Here is a 19,609-nt window from a genome sequence, read left to right on the forward strand (position 1 = left end):
GCCCATGCAAGTATAAAATCGTAATATCAGATTTTGCAAATAAATTCCAAGGCATCCATTTAATTATTGGGGGTATTGTTTTGCAGATAGTATTTGATTTTTCCCCCAGCACCCTGTGACATTTGAGTTAAATTTTTTTTTTAATATGATGATGGAGTTATGATAAACCAACCATTCATCTGAAACCTACCTGGGAGTTTTAGTGGACTACAAACTCCTTACAATTTGGGAATGTGAGGTAGCAACCAAGAAATACATCTGGCTGCATTAGGGGAGGCAGAACTTGCAAGAGTAGGTTGGAGGAGTCAGTTCAGTCTGTTTTATGATGTTTTGTTCCTTTTAGAACTTTTGTTATTAAAGTGGGAAGGATCCAAATAGAGGATTAATATCCCCCATTGTCTAATACAGTCTACAAAATAGAGTAAGTGCTTAATAAAAGCTTACTGGTTGACTGAGAAAATAACCAAGATAATGAAGAGCCTTGAATTTGTGCTTGTTTAGTCTAGAGAGGAAAAGATATGAGCAGTATTTCTAACCCAATCTGATAATCAGTTTGTAAGACCCTCCCATACTTAGGCTCTGGGGACCTAAAGACTACTCCAAAAATAGACTCTGCCTCCAAGAAACCTTCTCCTTAGTAATGCTTACATGTACTCAAGTTTAGAAAGACTCACTTGAAGGCATCAGTAAAGGTTTCCATTAGAAAGAAACAAATAAGCCTTGAAGAAATTGAGGCAATAGTGAGGAGGGCATGAGGAAAGAGCAGTGCAGGAGATAGAATGGTGCTGGGGACAGTCATAGGTCTGATTGGCTCAAAGGCAGAGTGATTGAAAGCACATAACATGAAACAAACCTGGAGATGGACAAGAACTATTTGTGGAAAGCTCTTAAATACTCAGATGAGGGGTTTATATCTTGGGGGAGCAGGAAGTTGCTGAAATTTCTCAAGCAAGGGAGTGAAGGGCTATTCTGTGGAAAGGGAGTAGTTGTTCTCTTCTTCTGGGCTCTTGAAAACAAGAACCACAAGTGAGAGGTAGCTTTTTAATCACAAGAACCATTCCAAACTGAAAGGAGCTGCCCTTGGAGAGAGGGGGTTCCCCATCCTGTATATCTCCATAAAAGTGTTGGAGGGAATAGAGGGGAATCTATTTTCAGATAAGGATTGGATAAGATGATTTCTGATCCCTGTCAATATAGAAATTCAATCATTTAGAATTGAGAAATGTGGAATTTAACATGAAAAGAAACTTGTCTTGTACTATCATTAAGTATATTTTTGATATTTTTCAATTTATTTTCTTCCATACATATACACATAGACAAGTTGATCATGTCTTTGTTTTACCTGATACAAAGTAAGCCCAAATGAGTTTTTTCTGTCTTCAGTTACTAAGGTTAGAAGATATTCTTTTTCTTGGTCAAAAGTGTGACCATTACTGATGTTCAAATAATCCACTGGTTTTTGGGAAGAGGGAGAAAGAAGTGGCAGGGTCACCCCAACCCTAGCTTGAAGAATTTGAGGTGGACTTTGGTGGAGAAAATCTTAAATTTAAACTACAAATGTGAACTTTATTTTACCTTGTTGCATATTCCTCTACCTGTTCTTCTCCTGTCTTGATTTCAGGAAGGGGAAAAAATAGCTTAAATATTTGTTCTATTAGTAGCACATAACAACACCACCTCATCGCTTACAACTTCCCAGGTTTTACAAATATTATATCATTTGATATTCTCATAATCACCCTGGAAGATGAGTATTATTATTATCTCTTTCTTATAGATGAGGAAAATGATGCACACAGAGGTTAAGTGATTTGCTCAGGGTCAATGTTCAATAAATATTGATTAATTTTAGTCATTGTATAAATCTGGGGGTTACAAAAAATGGAAAAAACAATCCTTGCCCTCAAAGAACTTACCATTTAATGGGGGAGGACAAAACACAAAAGGAAGCTGGAAAAATGGGTGATGGCGGGGCAGAAGTCCCAAAGGAATGCATTCAGGTGAGAAACAAAGATGTCTTAGCTGAACTCTCCCTAAGTGGAAAGAATTCTTTCAATCAGAGAGGCAGATAGTAATGATGAGGTGGAGAACCAAGACTGATCTTAAGTGAATAATGAAATTATTCTAACAGTGAGCTTCCCTGGAACAAAATAGAAAGTTCCAGAGTAATGCATCCATGTGAGAAATAAAGAGATGTCGGAACTGAGGCTCCTCTGTGATTGGAGGTCTATTTCTGGACATAGTAATTGCAGGAATTTGTTTTGCACAACTAGATAAATTTGTAATGATTTTGGTTTTTCTTGCCTTCTCAATGAGTGGGGAATGGGGAGGGAATGGGAAAATTCAGAACTGAAAACAAAATAAAGCCAATTTTGGGGGGGGGGGCAATGCAATAGGTTAAGTGACTTGCCCAAGGTCACACAGCTAAGTATTAGTTTTTGAGGCCATATTTGAACTCAGATCCTCCTGACTTCAGTCCCGGTATTCTATCCATTGTGTCACTTAAATGTCCCACTGAATTATTTTTGAAAAAAAGAAAATGTCCTAGCAATACCAGATTTATTGTTTATCCTACATTCTTGAAAAAGACCATGGCATCAGGGAGGTGATGCCATGATGAGCACATGAATTGGGGTGAGCACATGAGTGAGGGGTGCTCAGCTATGTCACCAGTCTCACTTTCTCCTCCAGAACCATCTGGGTCCAGTGGCCAGATATGAATCAGGATGATTGGAGGTGGCCCTGGCTATGATGTCTCAGGATTTGAATTCATGTCCTCTTGACTCCAAGGCCAGTGCTCTATCTACTGCCTGTCTCTCCACAATGGATGGAGAATTGACCTTGTCAGGAGGACAGAAGTTTGAATCTGGTCTCAGACACTCAACACTTAATAACTGTGTGACCTTGGGCAAATCACTTTATCATGGAAAAATGTCCTTGTTAGATCTATAGTTGAAGGAAGAGTTTATGGCCAAACAAAAGGTATTAGATCATAGGAAGTAAAAGGGATAATTTTGATTATATGAAATTAAAAAGGATTTCCACACAAACAAAAGCAATGCTGTGTTTGAATCAGAGTGGTTAAATATAAAGATGCATATAAATATAACTAGCATCAATGTCTTGTCAGAAAGGAGATATTTTGTACTTAGCAATTTTATAGTTTTACTTCTTAATCCCTGAAAACAGAATTTCCACAAGTTTTCCAGCCTAATAAAGTTTTGGGTTAATCACATATTACTTTTGATTGATATCAGATTATATTAGTGGATGAAGTATGAAGACAGTACAGTTGGGAAAGGACAGGATTGGTTAAGTGAGGAAGAGGGATCTCACCTCTGTTTCCTCTCTGCCTCTGGGTGACATTAAGTTTCCCAATGGGATTCCCAGAGAGCAAAAAGATTGGATCAGGGGCTGCTGGAATGTTAATCTTGAAAGCTTAACCATACATACACCAGGTAGGACAATTCCTCATTTATAAGGGAATAAGACATTTGTTGTTTATTTGTTTTTGACACAACTATATAATTTACTTCAGCATATGAAGTTTTTATTAGATATAATATAATCTGTGTTGCCAATAAAAAATTAATAATTAAAAAGCAGAAAATTGCTTCTGTATAATTTTAATCTTAGATATTACTCCATTTCTAAGATACTCTTTGTAGTTTACTTTTTGTGAGTTTTGTATGTTATCTTCTTCCAATATGGTTGTAACTGAGTGGTGTGTTTTAAACCCCATGTTCTAGACTACATAGCAAGCCATTGCTGCAGCTCTGCTACCTGCTTCCATCTCCAGAAGGTTTTGATGGTTGAGCTTAACTTAAAATCTAGGACTTTAGACATTTCCTTTGGATCTCTTCTGCAGTGCTTTTGTTTCAGAGGTACTAATTTAACCAATGAGTTGGTGAAGGCTTTTTAGATGGTGCTTATACTCAAGCATTTTTTGCACAGTTGAATACATAGATACTTTAAAAAATAACTCCCCTTCTTCCCTTTAATTTATAGATTTGCACTTCATATTGACTACTTTGTCACTGGTGAGCAAGCAAGGAAACTATAGTTTGCATCTGCTCTAGATGTCATTCTTTCAGTGGTTGGATGTATTGCTTTCTTTTTAATTCAGCTCATGAATACTGTTTTAATATAGAACTTAGACTTCTTTTGGAAGAACATGGCAAAGATCCATTACCCTTTCCTTCATAAAACAAAAAGACACAGTATTCAAGTCTGGCTTCCAAAAGCTGGCAGCCTGAGACTTGTGACTGAAATAACAAACAGGTGGTTTCATGGTTCTCTCTCACTTTAGGTAGTCTTACTGGAATTTCACTAACATTAAATGCATCAACATCAATTATGTTGAATGATGAGTTAGAGGACATGTGGCACTGCAAGATGTTACAGAGATGAAGGCTGCCATTTTAGTCTCTTTGGTTGGAGTATGATGCAAATTATGTTAAAAAAAAACATTGATTTGTTCCCAGCATAAAATTTGTTCTATGATTATAGAGTAAACTTCTAACCTTGGTCAGCTATGTTGTAAATTTGGACCATTGGTAGAGGATAGTGAGTTTGTGTCATTATCTGAGACAGTCATGATTTTAAGAAAAGAGAAACAATTTCTAATGTGACAATAAATGGAATATCTCTCATACTGTGTATACTGATTTTTGATTCATAAAATATTCCTCCATGGCCAGGGTAACAACGAGAAAATACTCTTATAACTTGGTAAGTGGGTGATTGGAACCCAATCTGTCTTGTTTATAGGAAACACAACTCAAATATGCCCCACTTAAAAATGATCATTTCATGCATGTTTAATTTTTTTAGTGATATTAGAGAAAGAACAGTGTTGTAAGCCCTATCTGACTTTAAAAGAGGACTGCCAATTTATTTTGTGAATCTACATGCCTCAAAATTTTTACAGGAGGAAAGGGAGAAGGCTACATGGTACTATTAATGTCCCTGAACTTTTCCTTGAAACAAAGCCCAATTGCTTTCCCATCTTTATTCTCCCTGTGAAATACAAATATGAAAAGAAATACTGGGGGCCTTTCTTGAGGAAAAAATGTCTTTATAAAATTGTATACTTTGTTCATTTTCTTAAAATAATGACTGAAATTTGCCTAAAGGCACATTACACTTAAAAGAAAACAAAGTAGTAGTTTTGTATAGTTTAAGAAAAAAGTCTAGATAAGCAACCAGTGGGAGATCAAGAGTCATCCACAGATGCACTTGAAACCAGTTATACTCTTTCTCACTCTCACTTTCACTGTCACAAAGGATAAGATTTTTGTAGAAGTATTCATATATGTCAGAATCAGAGTGCCTCATTTTGCCCAGCTTGGTTATATGGTCACCAGGTATTTTAGATTTTTGTAGGGATCATTTTTATTAATGTTAGCTTGTCTTTACATCCTAACAACTTGATAAATATTTGATTAATTGAAATAATGATTAACTCGTTGAATCACTAATAAGTTTTTGTAAAGAAATATAATAAAAATAAGCCTTAGATTTTGCCAGTATCTCCTATAGAAATGCTGACAACCATTTTGTCTGTATTTGATGTGGGACTTATGGAGTTCTCACTCTCCCCCCTCCAAAGATTTGTGTGTGTGTGTGTGTGTGTGTGTGTGTGTGTGTGTTTCTGTGTGTGTGTGTCTGTGTGTGTCTGCGTCTGTCTGCGTCTGTCTGTGTCTGTGTCTGTCTGCTTCTGCTTGTCTTCCTGTCTGCTTCTGTCTACTTCTTTCATTTTCTCAGACTTTGTTTCTGTTTCCCTTACCCTCTCCTTTGCCCTCATCTAATTTTTGAAAGGACTCTAAATCTGGTGCTACCCAAAATCAATTATCTGGTCTTATCAGAACATTTATAGATGCATATTTAGTCTCCCAATTTTTTCCATACTTATATGAGGCATTTTCTTTTGATCAAGTTTCCTTCGCTATATCTTACAATATAATACTTTTAACAAAGACTCACAATTATATTCAGATCACTAATTGTGGTAAGGAAGTAACCATAAATTGTTCAAAGCTATACTATAATCAGATGGTAAATTTTGGGAGATTTTGCCAAGCTAGAAAAGGTTCTAGCACTGTCATAGTATAGGTTAGGGTATGCCATCACTCTATAACAATCAATCACATGCCAACAAGTGATGAATTGTGTTTATAAAACTATATAATGAAAGAATTGCTGGGAATCACTGAGAAAAATCATATCACTTTTGAAGTTGAAGGAAATAGTCTTGACCTTGTTTGGCCTCATCTATACTAATACAGATATACTGTTAAGAATTATATCTTTGTATCATTATAGCTAATGGAAACAGTATTTTTCCTCCAACTGAAATTATACAAGACATTTGGGATGGTGCAAATTACTTTAGGGATCTGTAACACAATTTCTACCTTCATGGACCTTACTAATAGGGTGTTTAAGATGTGGTCATAAATAAGTGGGGTGAAGTAACATGAAAGGACCAAAGACTAGACAAAGGTGCCCTTCTATCTGGAAGCTCCCCAAAAAGTCTTTACTGAGGAGATTATCACAAGAGAGAGGAAGTACTATAGTCAGGCATGAGAAGGAACAAGCAGGGCAAGTTGTCTGAAAGTTCATAAGGAAAAGTAGAATGAAAAAAGTTATACTGGGGGAAGATAGAAAGGAAATTCAGAATGTTTGTGGTTTACCCATACCTGACCCTTTTTGATCCCATTTAGGGTTTTCTTGGCAAAGATAATGGAGTGGTTTGCCACTTCCTTCTCCAGTGGATTCATTTTGTCAGTCTATCAGAGGTTAAAAGACTTGCCCAGAGTCACACAGCTAGGAAACATCTGAGGCTGAAATTGAATCTGAGTCTTCGAAACTCCTTATCAATTTAACCACAGGCTGCCTCATTCAGATTATAGAAGGCCTTAAATACCAAGTTTGGACTTTTTCTTCTTTAGGGAATGAAAATACATCATAAAGGTTTTTGAACAAGGAAGCTGACATAGTCAACTACAGACTAGAAATTAATTGATATTGAGTTAGTGTAGACTGATGGATCTATAATGAGGGAAAACAAAGGAGTATGATAGTGAAAGAAACTAGAAGTCCGTTGTCTTTGCAATAAATGACCAGAAACTCATCAAGGGAGATAGTATTATTTGGCATTGACCTATCTTTAATATTTTCTTAAGCTGTTTAATTTTTTAAACTGATAGGTTTTTTTTGGTTATTTCTCCTCCCCCCCCTTTAGATTCAGCCTTATGAGAAGATAAAGGCCAGAGGCTTACCTGATAATATATCTTCTGTCCTGAATAAGCTGGTGGTGGTAAAACTCAATGGTGGGTTGGGAACTAGCATGGGCTGCAAAGGCCCCAAAAGTCTGATTGGTGTACGAAATGAAAATACCTTTTTGGATCTGACAGTTCAGCAAATTGAGGTAAGTAATATTCAACAAATTATAATGTTAAAGTTGAATTTAGAAAATTAAGTGATATAGAAAGTTGATTAGGGATTGTATTGATATTTGTTAACAAAAAATTTAACATTTATACAAATGTTTAAAAAAACTAAAATATTGCATTTTAATACAGTAATTGTCTGGCTTTCTCCCCTCTACAACTATTTCTTTATTAAGCTTAAGAGCTTTTTCACTCTTAAGTAGAATCTGGCTGAAATGGTCACTAGAATTCCAGACTCTCTTGGCTTACTCTTTTTCCATGCTCATATTAATACTAGTATCCTAAGTTCTAGGCTGATAAATTTACAGTTGGAAGAGACTTTATAGGTCATCAAGAGCTAGCTACCTTCCTATTTTATAGATGAGGAAATTGAAGCCCAGAGAAATTGTGATTTATTTACCTAATAAGAGTAACCACAGGTAGCATGGCATATTGGTAAGAGAACTGCTGTCCAAGACAGGAAGACCTAGGTTCAAGATCTACCTGGCTGTACAAGTCAAATTTTATTGGTAGAATTTCCTCACCTGGAAGATCACATCACATAATCATTGTCAGTGAAGTCACAGATTCAGTCCCTATCCTTATAATAATAATTGACATGGGTCACCTAAGGTTTGCAGATGGTTTTATATACATTATTTCAGAAGCAGTAAATCACAGTTCTAGGATTGAACTCAAGTCCCCCGATTTCAAATCCAGTACCATTTCCATTATGCTCCATTGCTCTTTTGTTTCAGGTGTTACATTAATGGAATTGGGGAAATAGAACTATTAATTAGGCTTACTTTTTATACTAGCTGTTGAAATATACTTAGGCCTCTTCCTCTATAATCCAAAGTACATCTGAGAAGTTTAAATGAAAATTTAAATTGAAGGTAAATTTATATCTAAGGAAGTTTCTGGTGGGCAGGGACTGCCTCTGGAAACTATACCCTTTTCTCTCTCCTCTCTACCTCCTAGTTCTGAACATTGTAGTAGGTGCTCACTAAAGACTTGTGGACTTGGTTAAATTGTAAATGGATAAAGATATTTTAGAGGAGTTTCATGTTATATTTATGAATAGTGGGGATCTTTGGGATTCTTAGACAAAAAGTACAACTGTGTAATACTTATTTCAGTTATACTTTCTTTCCTAGCACTTGAACAAAACTTACAACACAGATGTTCCTCTTGTTTTGATGAACTCTTTTAACACTGATGAAGATACCAAAAAAATACTTCAGAAGTATAGTCATTGCCGTGTGAAAATCTACACTTTTAATCAAAGCAGGTACTACAGATCTACAACTTGTAATATATTAACTTATTGAAAGAAATGAGAGAATGAGGGGTTGTTCATTTAGTGATTCTCCTCTATCACGTTCCAGGAGAGCCTCTGGAGATAATGTGTTGAAATTGAAATGATTGTTGCCATTGAAGGTTGAGCATTTGTTCCTATTCTTGGAAGTGTGAATTTTCAAGTTACTCTGTGCTTTAGCTGAAAATATAAGTGAAAATAGGTTCCAGAACAGACCGGTTAGGCCTTTGCCTAGTACGGAAAGTTTCTGTCCATATGTTAGGACATTGAAACCAAGATTGCCCCCCCCCCCAACTATGTTTTCTGTCTTTCTATAGGAGGGTTGCTTAGAGAAAAGTATACAAAGTTTCTGGGCTGGATTTGAAAACCCTTTTGGGTTGTAGTGTATTTTCTCCTGACTCCTTGAAAAACAAGAATTCCATCCAGCATCTAACTCAATTTGGTTTAAGTTCTGAGGATTTCTATCCCTTGGCCACTTTCTTTAGAGAAGGGGAGGTAATTGAGGGAATTCTTTTTTCAGGGTATAAAATATTATTATAGTATTTTAGTTTTTTCTAAGAAACAAAACTTTAAATATTGATTGGAGTATGCCTCAATTTGTAGAATTGTTCTAAGCCTTTGTGCAAATTTGTTTTCCTAAATTCATTCCTATTAATGTTATTTCAGTAATTTTTACAACATTCATTTCTCGTTTACTTTGGACTTTCCTTAATGTTCTTTTCCTGTGTACCTAGCAATTTTATGCACTTTTTTATAAAAAGAACAGTATTTAGAGAAACCCTGTAGTGAATCCTTTTGTAAAAGCATCTTCCCTGAATTTGCTTAAGCTTTTTCATAGAAGATTTTCTTAAAGGGCTGCAGTTCATTAAATCAGTAGTTTAAAAGTTTACCAGAAATGGTTCTTGAAAAGAGTGTTAACTTCTATTTTGAAGTATTGTCATTTATAAGAAAGTATCTGCACTTCTTTGGAGTTACTAAGTGATTTCTTTTTTTTTTCAGGTACCCTAGAATTAATAAAGAATCTTTACTGCCTGTAGCGAAGGATGTGTCTTACTCAGGGGAAAATACAGAAGCTTGGTATCCTCCAGGTCATGGTGACATTTATGCCAGTTTCTACAATTCTGGTTTGCTTGATACTCTTATAGGAGAGGGGAAAGAATACATTTTTGTGTCCAACATAGATAATTTGGGTGCCACAGTGGATCTGTATATTCTTAACCATCTTATGAATCCACCCAATGGAAAACGTTGTGAATTTGTCATGGAAGTCACAAACAAGACAAGGGCAGATGTAAAGGTAAAGCCTAAAAGAAATTGCTATTTTCATTTTGATGTAATCCTTTTGCATTTTTAGTTCCTTTTACCCACTTAAAAACTACATTTGTTATATGTGTTGCATTTTTAGAGTGTTTATGATTGTAATTGAGAGGCATTATAGTGGAAAGAGAAAAAGTTTGTACCAAAATGGTTGGGTTCCAGACTTGCCTGCCATATTCTGGCTATGTAATCCTTGATTTCTCAGGGCCCTTACATAGTTCTAGGTCTGTAAGTGACAGAGTGGATGCTCCACTGCATGGGAAGAGAGAGCTTCCTCCCCTGGGAGTCACAGGACCCTTGCATCTGGGATGATGAGCCTAGAAGGCATCATATGGCATCCTGCCGACTATCCTTGCCCTAGGAATTTTGCAATTTGATACAACTTGTTACAAAACTAATAAGTAATAAAAGCAGGATTTGAATCCAGATTTTGACTCCAAATCCATTGTGTTTTTCACTGTTATAGCTTTGATTCTCTGTAGATTAATTATAGCTATGCTTGTAAAAATCCAATTGTCTCAGTATGAATTGGCAATAAGTTAGGTGGCAGAAATATTTTGTTGTAGCTACTGAAAATTACTAGGGTGTCCATAGCAGCTTTTCTTTTCTGCCTTTCCTACTTCCTCTCTTCCCTTTTCCCTTCCCATTCTTCCCCACCTTTTTTTTTCTTCCTTTCTTCTCTCTGTCTCTCTCTCTCTTCTTAAATCCTAACCCATTAACCATTTCAGTTTATTTCAGTCTGGGGATTCAATTTAAGGTGATGAGAGACAAGGTGAAAGTAAATCCTCAAAGCTACTCTAAATCCTTCCCCCACTACAATTTCCAGATCTCCTATTTCTTAGCTTCTCAGGTCCCTTAGGGCTTCTTATCAGGTTTTTCCTCTGAATTCCTGATTAAGACTCCTTTGAGTCTTAAATGAGGAAAGGCCGTGGTAGTGAGTGTAAGGGGTAAAGGAAGTGATGCCTATAGGATGTTCACATCCACCAGGCAGTTGATGATTTGGGATACGGATCTCAGTAGATTAGAGGTAGCTCTGAAAATATGGGAACCATCCGCTTAAAGATAATGAACCTAGGAGAGGGTTGTTGAGAGAAGACGACTCAGGACATGGATAATGACCAGCAAAGTGACTGAGGACCAGACAGGTAGCAAAAACGAGCAAAGTCAGGAAAAGCCAGAGGAAAAGATGAACAGCACAGATACAGCAGTGAATTCAAGAATAGGTATTGAAAAAGAGATAGTTGGATTTTACCCTTGAGAAACCTCTTGGTAAATTTAGAGAGAGCAGTTTCAGTTAAATAGTAAGATTGGAAGTCAGATTGCATGGAATTCAGTAGTGAGAATAGTACAAGTACAATAAAAGAATATCCTTTTACAAAAGCTTTGTTAACACTGGACTTTATTTTCTTAAAATTGGGGGATTATGTTACTAAGCATTTGTAGGTGGGGCTGACAACCTAACCACTTCTATAACCCTTTCTATAGAAAAATGCCTTCTAAATTTTTAACAGGTTAGGGTGTTTTTTTTAAGTTGGAGATAGCCTACTGACAAAGTGCTATTCTAGCATAAACTGTTCCCCAGATTCAAAAATATTATAAATATACATATTGGTTCAAATCCTGCCCAAATTATATAACATGTTGAAGTCTGATGTGATTAGTCATGAAAAAGATATTAGTCCTATACCTATTGCTGCGTATACCAAGATCAGCCAATCAACAGGTATTAAGCATCTTGTATGTTCTACATGCTATATATTTTATAAATATGGAGAAATAAATGAAAAAGTCCTTTAGAAACCAGAGTCCAAACCTCTTCACTTTTACAGAATGAGGAAGGTGAGGCACAGTGAACTTCTGAGACTTCCTTAGGGTCAGAAGGCTGTTTGAGGCAGGACTTGGAGTTGGGAACCTTGTGGGGAACAGCTCCTACAGCTTCTCAGAGCCTCAGAAAAATGAGGGTGGAACCAGTTGTGTTCTATCATATAATCATCATGAAAACTACTTCTTAACCTTCTAGTAATTTGTCAAGATATGGGGGTTGTTATTATCCAGCATTAAGAAAAACAATCAGATTAACTTCTTGTTTCTAAGATGATGTTGCTGTGAGCTAAAGTCATACAGTACTCTAAAGTCAAGTTAACTCTAAAGACAAGAGAGTAATATTTATGTATTTATTTATGGTGTTATAGACATAAACATTGATTTATAAGGTATTAGAATAGTCCCCCATCATAATTTCCTGGTTGTTTCAAACAGGTGGTTCTTTGCCTCATATAAAATCATTATTGCTGTGGTTTATTTTTAGAGCTTTTTTTTTAAATCTAGTATTTATAAAAAAAAACTGATGATTTAGATGTAAACATTCAATGCTACTTTTTCCCCCCTGCCTTCTAGGGTGGTACCCTCACACAGTATGAAGGCAAACTGAGGTTGGTGGAAATTGCTCAAGTGCCAAAAGCCCACGTTGATGAATTCAAGTCTGTATCAAAATTTAAAATATTTAACACAAACAACCTGTGGATTTCTCTAGCAGCAGTCAAGAGACTGCAGGAACAGAATTCCATTGATATGGAAATCATTGTCAATCCAAAGGTGAGCAAGCACATGGGGAAGAGTAGTTCAGGATATCCATGGATACTGGGCACATTTCCATTAGGAAATTTCAATGGATCTCTATTTAAGTCATCTCATAGTTTTTAATATCTCAGAACCAAGGTGACATGTATATACAGCCTAGTATATTCCCTTTTTCAGACCTTGGATGGAGGCCTAAATGTTATTCAATTGGAGACTGCAGTTGGAGCTGCTATTAAGAGTTTTGAGAATTCTCTTGGCATTAATGTTCCCAGAAGCCGATTTCTGCCTGTTAAAACTACATCAGATCTTCTACTTGTGATGTCAAACCTCTACAGCCTTAATGCAGGATCCTTAACAATGAGTGAAAAGCGAGAGTTTCCTACTGTGCCCTTGGTTAAATTAGGAAGCTCTTTTACAAAGGTAATATCTTAAAAATAAATGTCAGTTTGATTATGTGAGTGAAAATGATTATCATAAGAATGTTTTAAATTTCTTTTTTAGCATTTTAAAATGAAGTGTTTGCCTCCATAGTTCAGTTACTTTGACCATAGTACATTTTAAGTTAACGACCTTTGTAACTGAAGTAGGCTGCTGTAGAGATACCTGATTTTACCTTTTAAAAAAATCATTATCTCTTTTTTCATTGCCAGTTTCTATAATCAAATCTGTTTCAAAATATGGAATAGTCTGTTTTGGGATATCTTAGCAGTAAAAAAGCATTCCATAAGCAAAATGTCATTTGATAATAAAAATCCATTGTTAATTTAGAGTAAATACTTTTACATTTCCAAAATGTTTAATGCATGTTGTCAGAAGCCATTGCTTCAACTTTGTAAATTATAGCTGTGGTTAGAACAGCTCATATTGCCTTTAAATTAACTTATTCTTTACCTGTCCTCCGCAAACTGTACTTCCTGGTCCAAACATTTCTCTCCCAGTGCTCTTCTTGCCTCTGTGACAGCCACCAGACTCCCTCATCTGCCATGTAGATGCTCATTACTGTCAGTGACCTTTCTTTGTGTCCAGGTCTCATGTCCCTAACTAGACAACTAGACTGCAGGTTCTTTGAGGGGAGTTTTTTCCTCTCCTTCACAGTGCAGTACAATTGGTCAACTTATCAGACTCTTGGTATGAATAGTGGTGAATCGAGGTACTGGAGAAAGACATGATTTCAGCTTCTATTTTTTTTAACTTTTTCCCAACTTCTATAGGTATAATGATCTGTTAACTTTTCTTACTTGTATATAAGAAGGTAGAGTCAGTGCTGTTTTTTCTGTATTGTCAGAGCTTAGCATGCTAGGCATGTGTTGTTTGTTAACAATGAATTATTAATACAGGTTTTTTTTCTTATATAAGGTCCAAGATTACCTAAGGAGATTTGAAAGTATCCCAGATATGCTTGAATTGGATCATCTTACAGTGTCAGGAGATGTGACATTTGGCAAGAATGTCTCCTTAAAGGTGTGGAAAATATAGTGTAAACAAGAGCATGCAGTGTTTTCTTTTTCTTTTTTAATATGGAAGAAATGTTTTTAGCCTTGTATTTAGTTGTATTATAGGGAAGATGTTTGGTTGAGTTCAAATATGCAGAAGGTATGTTTATTTTCTAAATGAGAAGCACATTGACTAATGCACTGATGTTGAACTGTTAGTTTTATATTCTTTACCTGTACTGGCTAATGCTCACACGTGAGACTAGGTAATGTCAAAGTATATAAAGATAAATGCAGTTCAAATACCTGTTGTACATTTGGGAATTCTGTCTCTGAATTTTTTAGAGTACAATTTATTCTCTTGGTAAATTGACCACCCTAAATTGTTCCATAGGCATTCAGAAGAAATGTGAAATATAGAATAAAATCCATTCATTTTTGTCTATAGGTGGTCTCATAATGCCAAACTTAATTAGTAAGGCCTGAGTTCAAATACAGCCTCAGTCAGTTTCCTCATCTGCAAATAGGTTAATAACACCTATCTCAAAGTTGTGAGCATTAAATGAAAAAAGGACCCATATATGTCAGCTAATTTTTGTTACCTATCTGCAGTTAGATATTAAGTAAATACTGTGAAACTTGCTTGTTTTTCCAGCATGACATAAAAGTATCAGTAAATCAGAAATGGATTTGAGTCCTGGGACTGACAGTAGTCTAATTTTGTGCAAGTCTTGGGTCAGAATTTCCTTGAGTGAACATGTGAACTAAGCCTGTTTTGTTCCCTTCCAAGGTAGCACCTTGTCTTTGATGGAGGCATTTGGTTCCGTCTTCTACCTCTGACACTTACTCACCTTGATATGCCCTCACTGGGTTTTAGTTTCCTCCCAAGAGGTCCCTTCTGTCTCTATATCTGTGACTCATTTGTTTTGTTTGAGGCAATAGATTTGGAATCAGTCTATATGTCACTCCTGCTCTTCACTTCTACTTGTACAACCTTAGGCAAATTAGCAAGAAGTCTCTCTGGACCTCAGTTTCTCATTTGAAAAGGAAGTCAGCAAAAAGTCTTACCCAAAATCCCAATTTTGGAGGATTTTACTGTAGGAATTGGCACTGAGTCCATTAGTCTCATTGGTATTGGAAATACTTGGAGAACTGCCTAGAGCAATGAGTTAGAACTTGACTCCAGGTCCTCTTGTCTTCCAGGCCCCATAGCTATGACACAGTCTCTCCCCCAAGATTATGTATGACACAGGATAAGAGCATGATTATAGATAAATCATATGGGTCACCAGAGCAGCAGTCTTCAGGGTTGGTCACTATTAACAGGGACCTGAGAAGTCCTGACCTACCAGTTCTGCTATAATAGGAATAATGTAATAGGGAAATTATGTAAAGCACTGTATGTCTAATATTTATAGTAAATGTTTGTAATTTCATGTTATGAAGAGTTGAATGTGCCTCTTGGAACTTCCCTGGAAAGATATGCAATTTGCATCCTAACTTATCTCTGCCCCAGGCTAGGATGTTCATGTAAACTAATGGTAACTGAAGCATGAAAATGTAAAGCTGCCTTTTACTCATTTAAATTTTTTTTTATTTTTCTCTTAATTTAGGGAACAGTTATCATCATTGCAAACCATGGTGACAGAATTGATATCCCTCCTGGAGCTGTGTTAGAGAATAAAATTGTATCTGGTAACCTTCGGATCTTGGACCATTGAAGGAAAAAAATGCTCTGTATACCTGATTATGAGCTAAATTGTTTTTCACAAATGGAATGTTCATTAAGGTTTGGGAATAGAGGCAGGTGCTTTATCCACTATTTCACTGTACCCTGAAGTATTAATTTTTAAAGTAGAATTTTCTGCAGTATGCTCTTATTTAAAAGCACAGATGGACATTTGAAAGCAATACTACTTCTTCTTTGAAGAAATCTGTATGTCATTAACTTTTAAGTGCAATATTGCTGGTCTTAACGAGGGAATGGCTCGGCTGGAAGATCTTTTAATAGAGGCCTGCCTGCCTGGCTCTGGTCATTTTGAACTGCTTGTAATTTAAAAATAAAGCTGTGAAGCAATATATATGTGTACATCTATAACTTTTCATTTATATCATTTTTATGAAGTAATCTTTCACTTGCAGAATAGATATTTAAGAGACTGGAAAGGTTTGAAATTGTGGTACTAAATTTTTGCATCTATGAGAATCCTGTTTGGCTTTATATACAAAATGAATTAATACCTCAGTGTGTTTCATTGTGAGGATGTAGATTATTAGCCAGTTTTATTTTCTTCCAAAGAATGTGTTTATTCAAGCCTGTCTGTATGTATGGATGTGTGTTATTTTTGCTTGGTGGGAATTGGTTACTGGATTGGATTTGGCTCCTTAGCCATTCCCCTCCACATCCCTAGTGAGGCCGATGAGTAGTAAGCAATGCTTTCCCCTTATTCCTTTCCTTCCTTTTGCTGTACCCTCCCCTTTATGATTTTGAGAGGTTTTTTGGTTGTTGAGTTTTTTGTTTAATTATACACTGAAACAATCTTCAGGAGAAAAGAGATTAATCAAGTTTCTCAGAATGGCCAAATAAAGCTCACAAACAGCATTGCAAGTGGTCTACTTGTCATTAAATTACTATGCTCTTTGTTATAATGGTCCCTTTTCCAATTCTTCCATGCTTGTTCTTAGGCCATGTACTTTTAAGATCCATTGTAACATTAAATTGTATCTTATTGTATAATTATTAAAAGAAGTTGGTCTTTAAAAGTCTTGATATTTTCATAGCTTTATTTCTTAGACAGTTTAAGAACTGATGACATCTTCATAATGGTAAAGAAAAAAGACAGGCTTGCCTTTCTGAGGAAATCTTGACATAAGACCATTTGGTTGTACATAATCATTACAAGGTTAGGCACTCTGACATGTTAATGTGAGATGAAGCACAGGCACTTTGTTACTTGTAGAGTGCTTACTGATTCTAATATTGAAGGTAAAGTGTTTATAAAAAGTCTCCAAACAAGTTAGCTCCATTTATCATCTCAACTTCCCTCCCCAATACTGTAGCTTATATATAGCAGCCTGTACTATATTTTGCTAAAAGAAAAAAAATCTACTTCTCTCTGGTCTATAGGACAGATATCACACATCAAAGTAACTTAAAATTAAAAACCAAAGAGGGGCAATGCTTAGGTAACATACAAAATTTTAAAATTAAAAACTTTCACAAGTAGGCATTTTTACCTCTGCCAGAAATGAGAAAAGAAAAAAATTCTTCATAGGTTGTTTTATAAATATAAAAATACAGATGTAGAACATCAGCCCTACTCAACTATTACTGAAAAGTATTTAAATTAGTAGCTTTATAAATTAATGCCAACATCTTATTCTTTAACCATCACTAATGATCAGCATTTCAAGTGGTCAGATTAATCTGAAAAGCATTACTCAGTCAGCATTGGTGGCAGTATAAAGAGAAGGGATGAGACACACAAACCCTGAAACATGAAACTGCTTACTAAAACAAAAAGGGGAATCCTAAATCCAAGCAATCAAAAGATGTTTATTTTTTTATAGAAAGATCTGTAAAAAAATAATTTTCCAAACAGCATTACTTTCATAGAGAAAACATTTTCTACAGAGGTTTACTAAGATTTTAATATTTTAAATTGTACCATCATTAAATAAGGTGGGACACCATATGAATTTCATTGCACTGGAAGAAATGCAAAGCATTTTTTTAATATAAAGGTATATAGAGCATTCTAGTCAACTACAGCTGTGTTACAGCTATGTGTTCTTTTGGATTTGGTCCAAAGAAACCTGAGTCTGTTTCCAGAGAGAATGAAAAATGTTATAGACACCTGATCAGTTATCCCTCACAGAGGATGCACAAAAAAAGGACATTTCTTGCAGGTCCCACTGAGTGCAATTCCCAACACTGATACTTCCCCCTTCCCTTTCCCCTGCATACATGCTTTTGTACTCTGCTTTAAATATTTGAGACAGGCATCAAAATTCTTCTCAGATACATCTTGTGGTCTGACACAAATACACAGTTTTCCAGTATGTTATCACCTCTTCTGTTCCCAGATCTCAGCCATATTTAGGTCCAAATCTTTAAGTCCTTTTAAGGCTTGAAGATTTCCAGTGTAAAAAGCTACATCTGCTGTAACCAACCTAAAAATCAGAAAAAAAAATATTTAAAAATACATTAACTGACTTTTGGCTATTTAATCTCAATGTAAACTAAATCGGTTTATCTAGAAAATCCAATTAGAAGCCAATTCCCCTTTCTTACAAAATATATCCTATTAAGCTACTATAATATAGCTATGCATAGGATATTTAAGGACTAATATATGTTGGGATTAGGATATTATTGAGTTTTGCTTTATGATATGCTTCAGTATAATATCTGAAAAAAAATTAGTATGATGTGCAGGGCACTGAAAGTCAAAGGCACTGAGTTTGGGGTCAGGACTCCAGGCTCTCCAAGTTTGAATGCAGATTGAAGAATACTATCTTTACTTTACCTTAGGCAAGTCAATAAATCTCTGGCAATAAATTTCTTCATCTGTAAAATAAGGAGGCTGAGAAACTAATGATCACCTCATTTGATAATTTGATTTTAGGATGAAACCAAAATTTTAGGTTTGGGAGAATGATGATAATGGTAACAGCCTATAAATGCTTAATATTTGACAATTTACAGCATAAGTTTTTTTGCCTTCTCCCCTTATGTACAAGAATAGGATTTAATGAGTAAAGGATATGAATTTTAAAAACTGTTGTATATTAAAATAAGAGAAAATTATCCTCTATGGTTAAAAACTGTGGGGATAAAGCCACATTGAAGCACTATCCCTATAACACAGCAGCCTACTGCCTATAAGAAGTTTCTGTGTGTTTTACAGGGGTCAGGGAGAAAGGGTAAGATATAAATAATCCAGTAAAAAATCAGTCTTGAAATTTTTTTTTTTAGGTTTTTTTGCAAGGCAAATGGGGTTAAGTGGCTTGCCCAAGGCCACACAGCTAGGCAATTATTAAGTGTCTGAAGCCGGATTTCAACTCAGGTACTCCTGACTCCAGGGCTGGTGCTCTATCCACTGCACCACCTAGCCATACCTTGAAATAATTTTCTAAAACAATTGGATGGAGATTTATCAAGAAGCATTTATTAATTTCTAGAGATCTCAACCAATAGTTTTATTCACTTAGCTCATTTTTCACTTCCTACTCCGGCACCTTTCCTTCTCACTTAACCCCAGTCATTGCCTGATTCAGATTTATTATCTGTACCAATTCCTGCCTTTTAACTAGGGAATGCTGACATACCTGTTAACATCTCCTCAAACTCTTCAGCTATGCACAGGGATAGTCACATCTTTGATCCCACCAATACTCAAAAATGTACTTCCATGGTTCTATCATTCAAAGATCATCCTGCTCCCCCAGTCATCCATTCTGAGTCAGTTATTATTCATCTTCACCATGATTTCCACCCTTCAGAACTCTCCCTGACCATCATG

At 35.7% G+C, this 19,609-nt stretch overlaps 2 protein-coding genes across 4 annotated transcripts in view; one reads left to right on the top strand and one right to left on the bottom strand.

Moving 5' to 3' along the window:
• Window positions 1–16,861, top strand: part of UGP2 (UDP-glucose pyrophosphorylase 2) — a 48,703-nt gene extending 31,842 nt beyond the window's left edge. For 2 of the 3 annotated variants that reach the window (XM_074207191.1, XM_074207175.1), the window contains exons 4-10: window positions 7,250–7,435; window positions 8,594–8,727; window positions 9,754–10,051; window positions 12,469–12,666; window positions 12,829–13,071; window positions 14,008–14,112; window positions 15,698–16,860. In XM_074207191.1, the coding sequence (XP_074063292.1) occupies window positions 7,250–7,435; window positions 8,594–8,727; window positions 9,754–10,051; window positions 12,469–12,666; window positions 12,829–13,071; window positions 14,008–14,112; window positions 15,698–15,805 (1,272 nt within the window). In that variant the 3' untranslated portion in view covers window positions 15,806–16,860. Of the gene's footprint in view, window positions 1–7,249; window positions 7,436–8,593; window positions 8,728–9,753; window positions 10,052–12,468; window positions 12,667–12,828; window positions 13,072–14,007; window positions 14,113–15,697 lie in introns of all 3 variants that reach the window. The other variant, XM_074207183.1, reaches the window with a different exon arrangement.
• The window catches only part of VPS54 (VPS54 subunit of GARP complex), an 86,188-nt gene continuing 83,095 nt past the window's right edge, over window positions 16,517–19,609 (bottom strand). Inside the window, exon 23 of the mRNA XM_074207169.1 lies at window positions 16,517–18,257. Within this exon, the coding sequence (XP_074063270.1) occupies window positions 18,152–18,257 (106 nt within the window). The 3' untranslated portion in view covers window positions 16,517–18,151. The remainder of the gene's footprint in view (window positions 18,258–19,609) is intronic.

This window comes from Macrotis lagotis, chromosome 1, assembly GCF_037893015.1.
Source record: "Macrotis lagotis isolate mMagLag1 chromosome 1, bilby.v1.9.chrom.fasta, whole genome shotgun sequence".
In the NCBI taxonomy this organism is placed as follows: domain Eukaryota; kingdom Metazoa; phylum Chordata; class Mammalia; order Peramelemorphia; family Peramelidae; genus Macrotis; species Macrotis lagotis.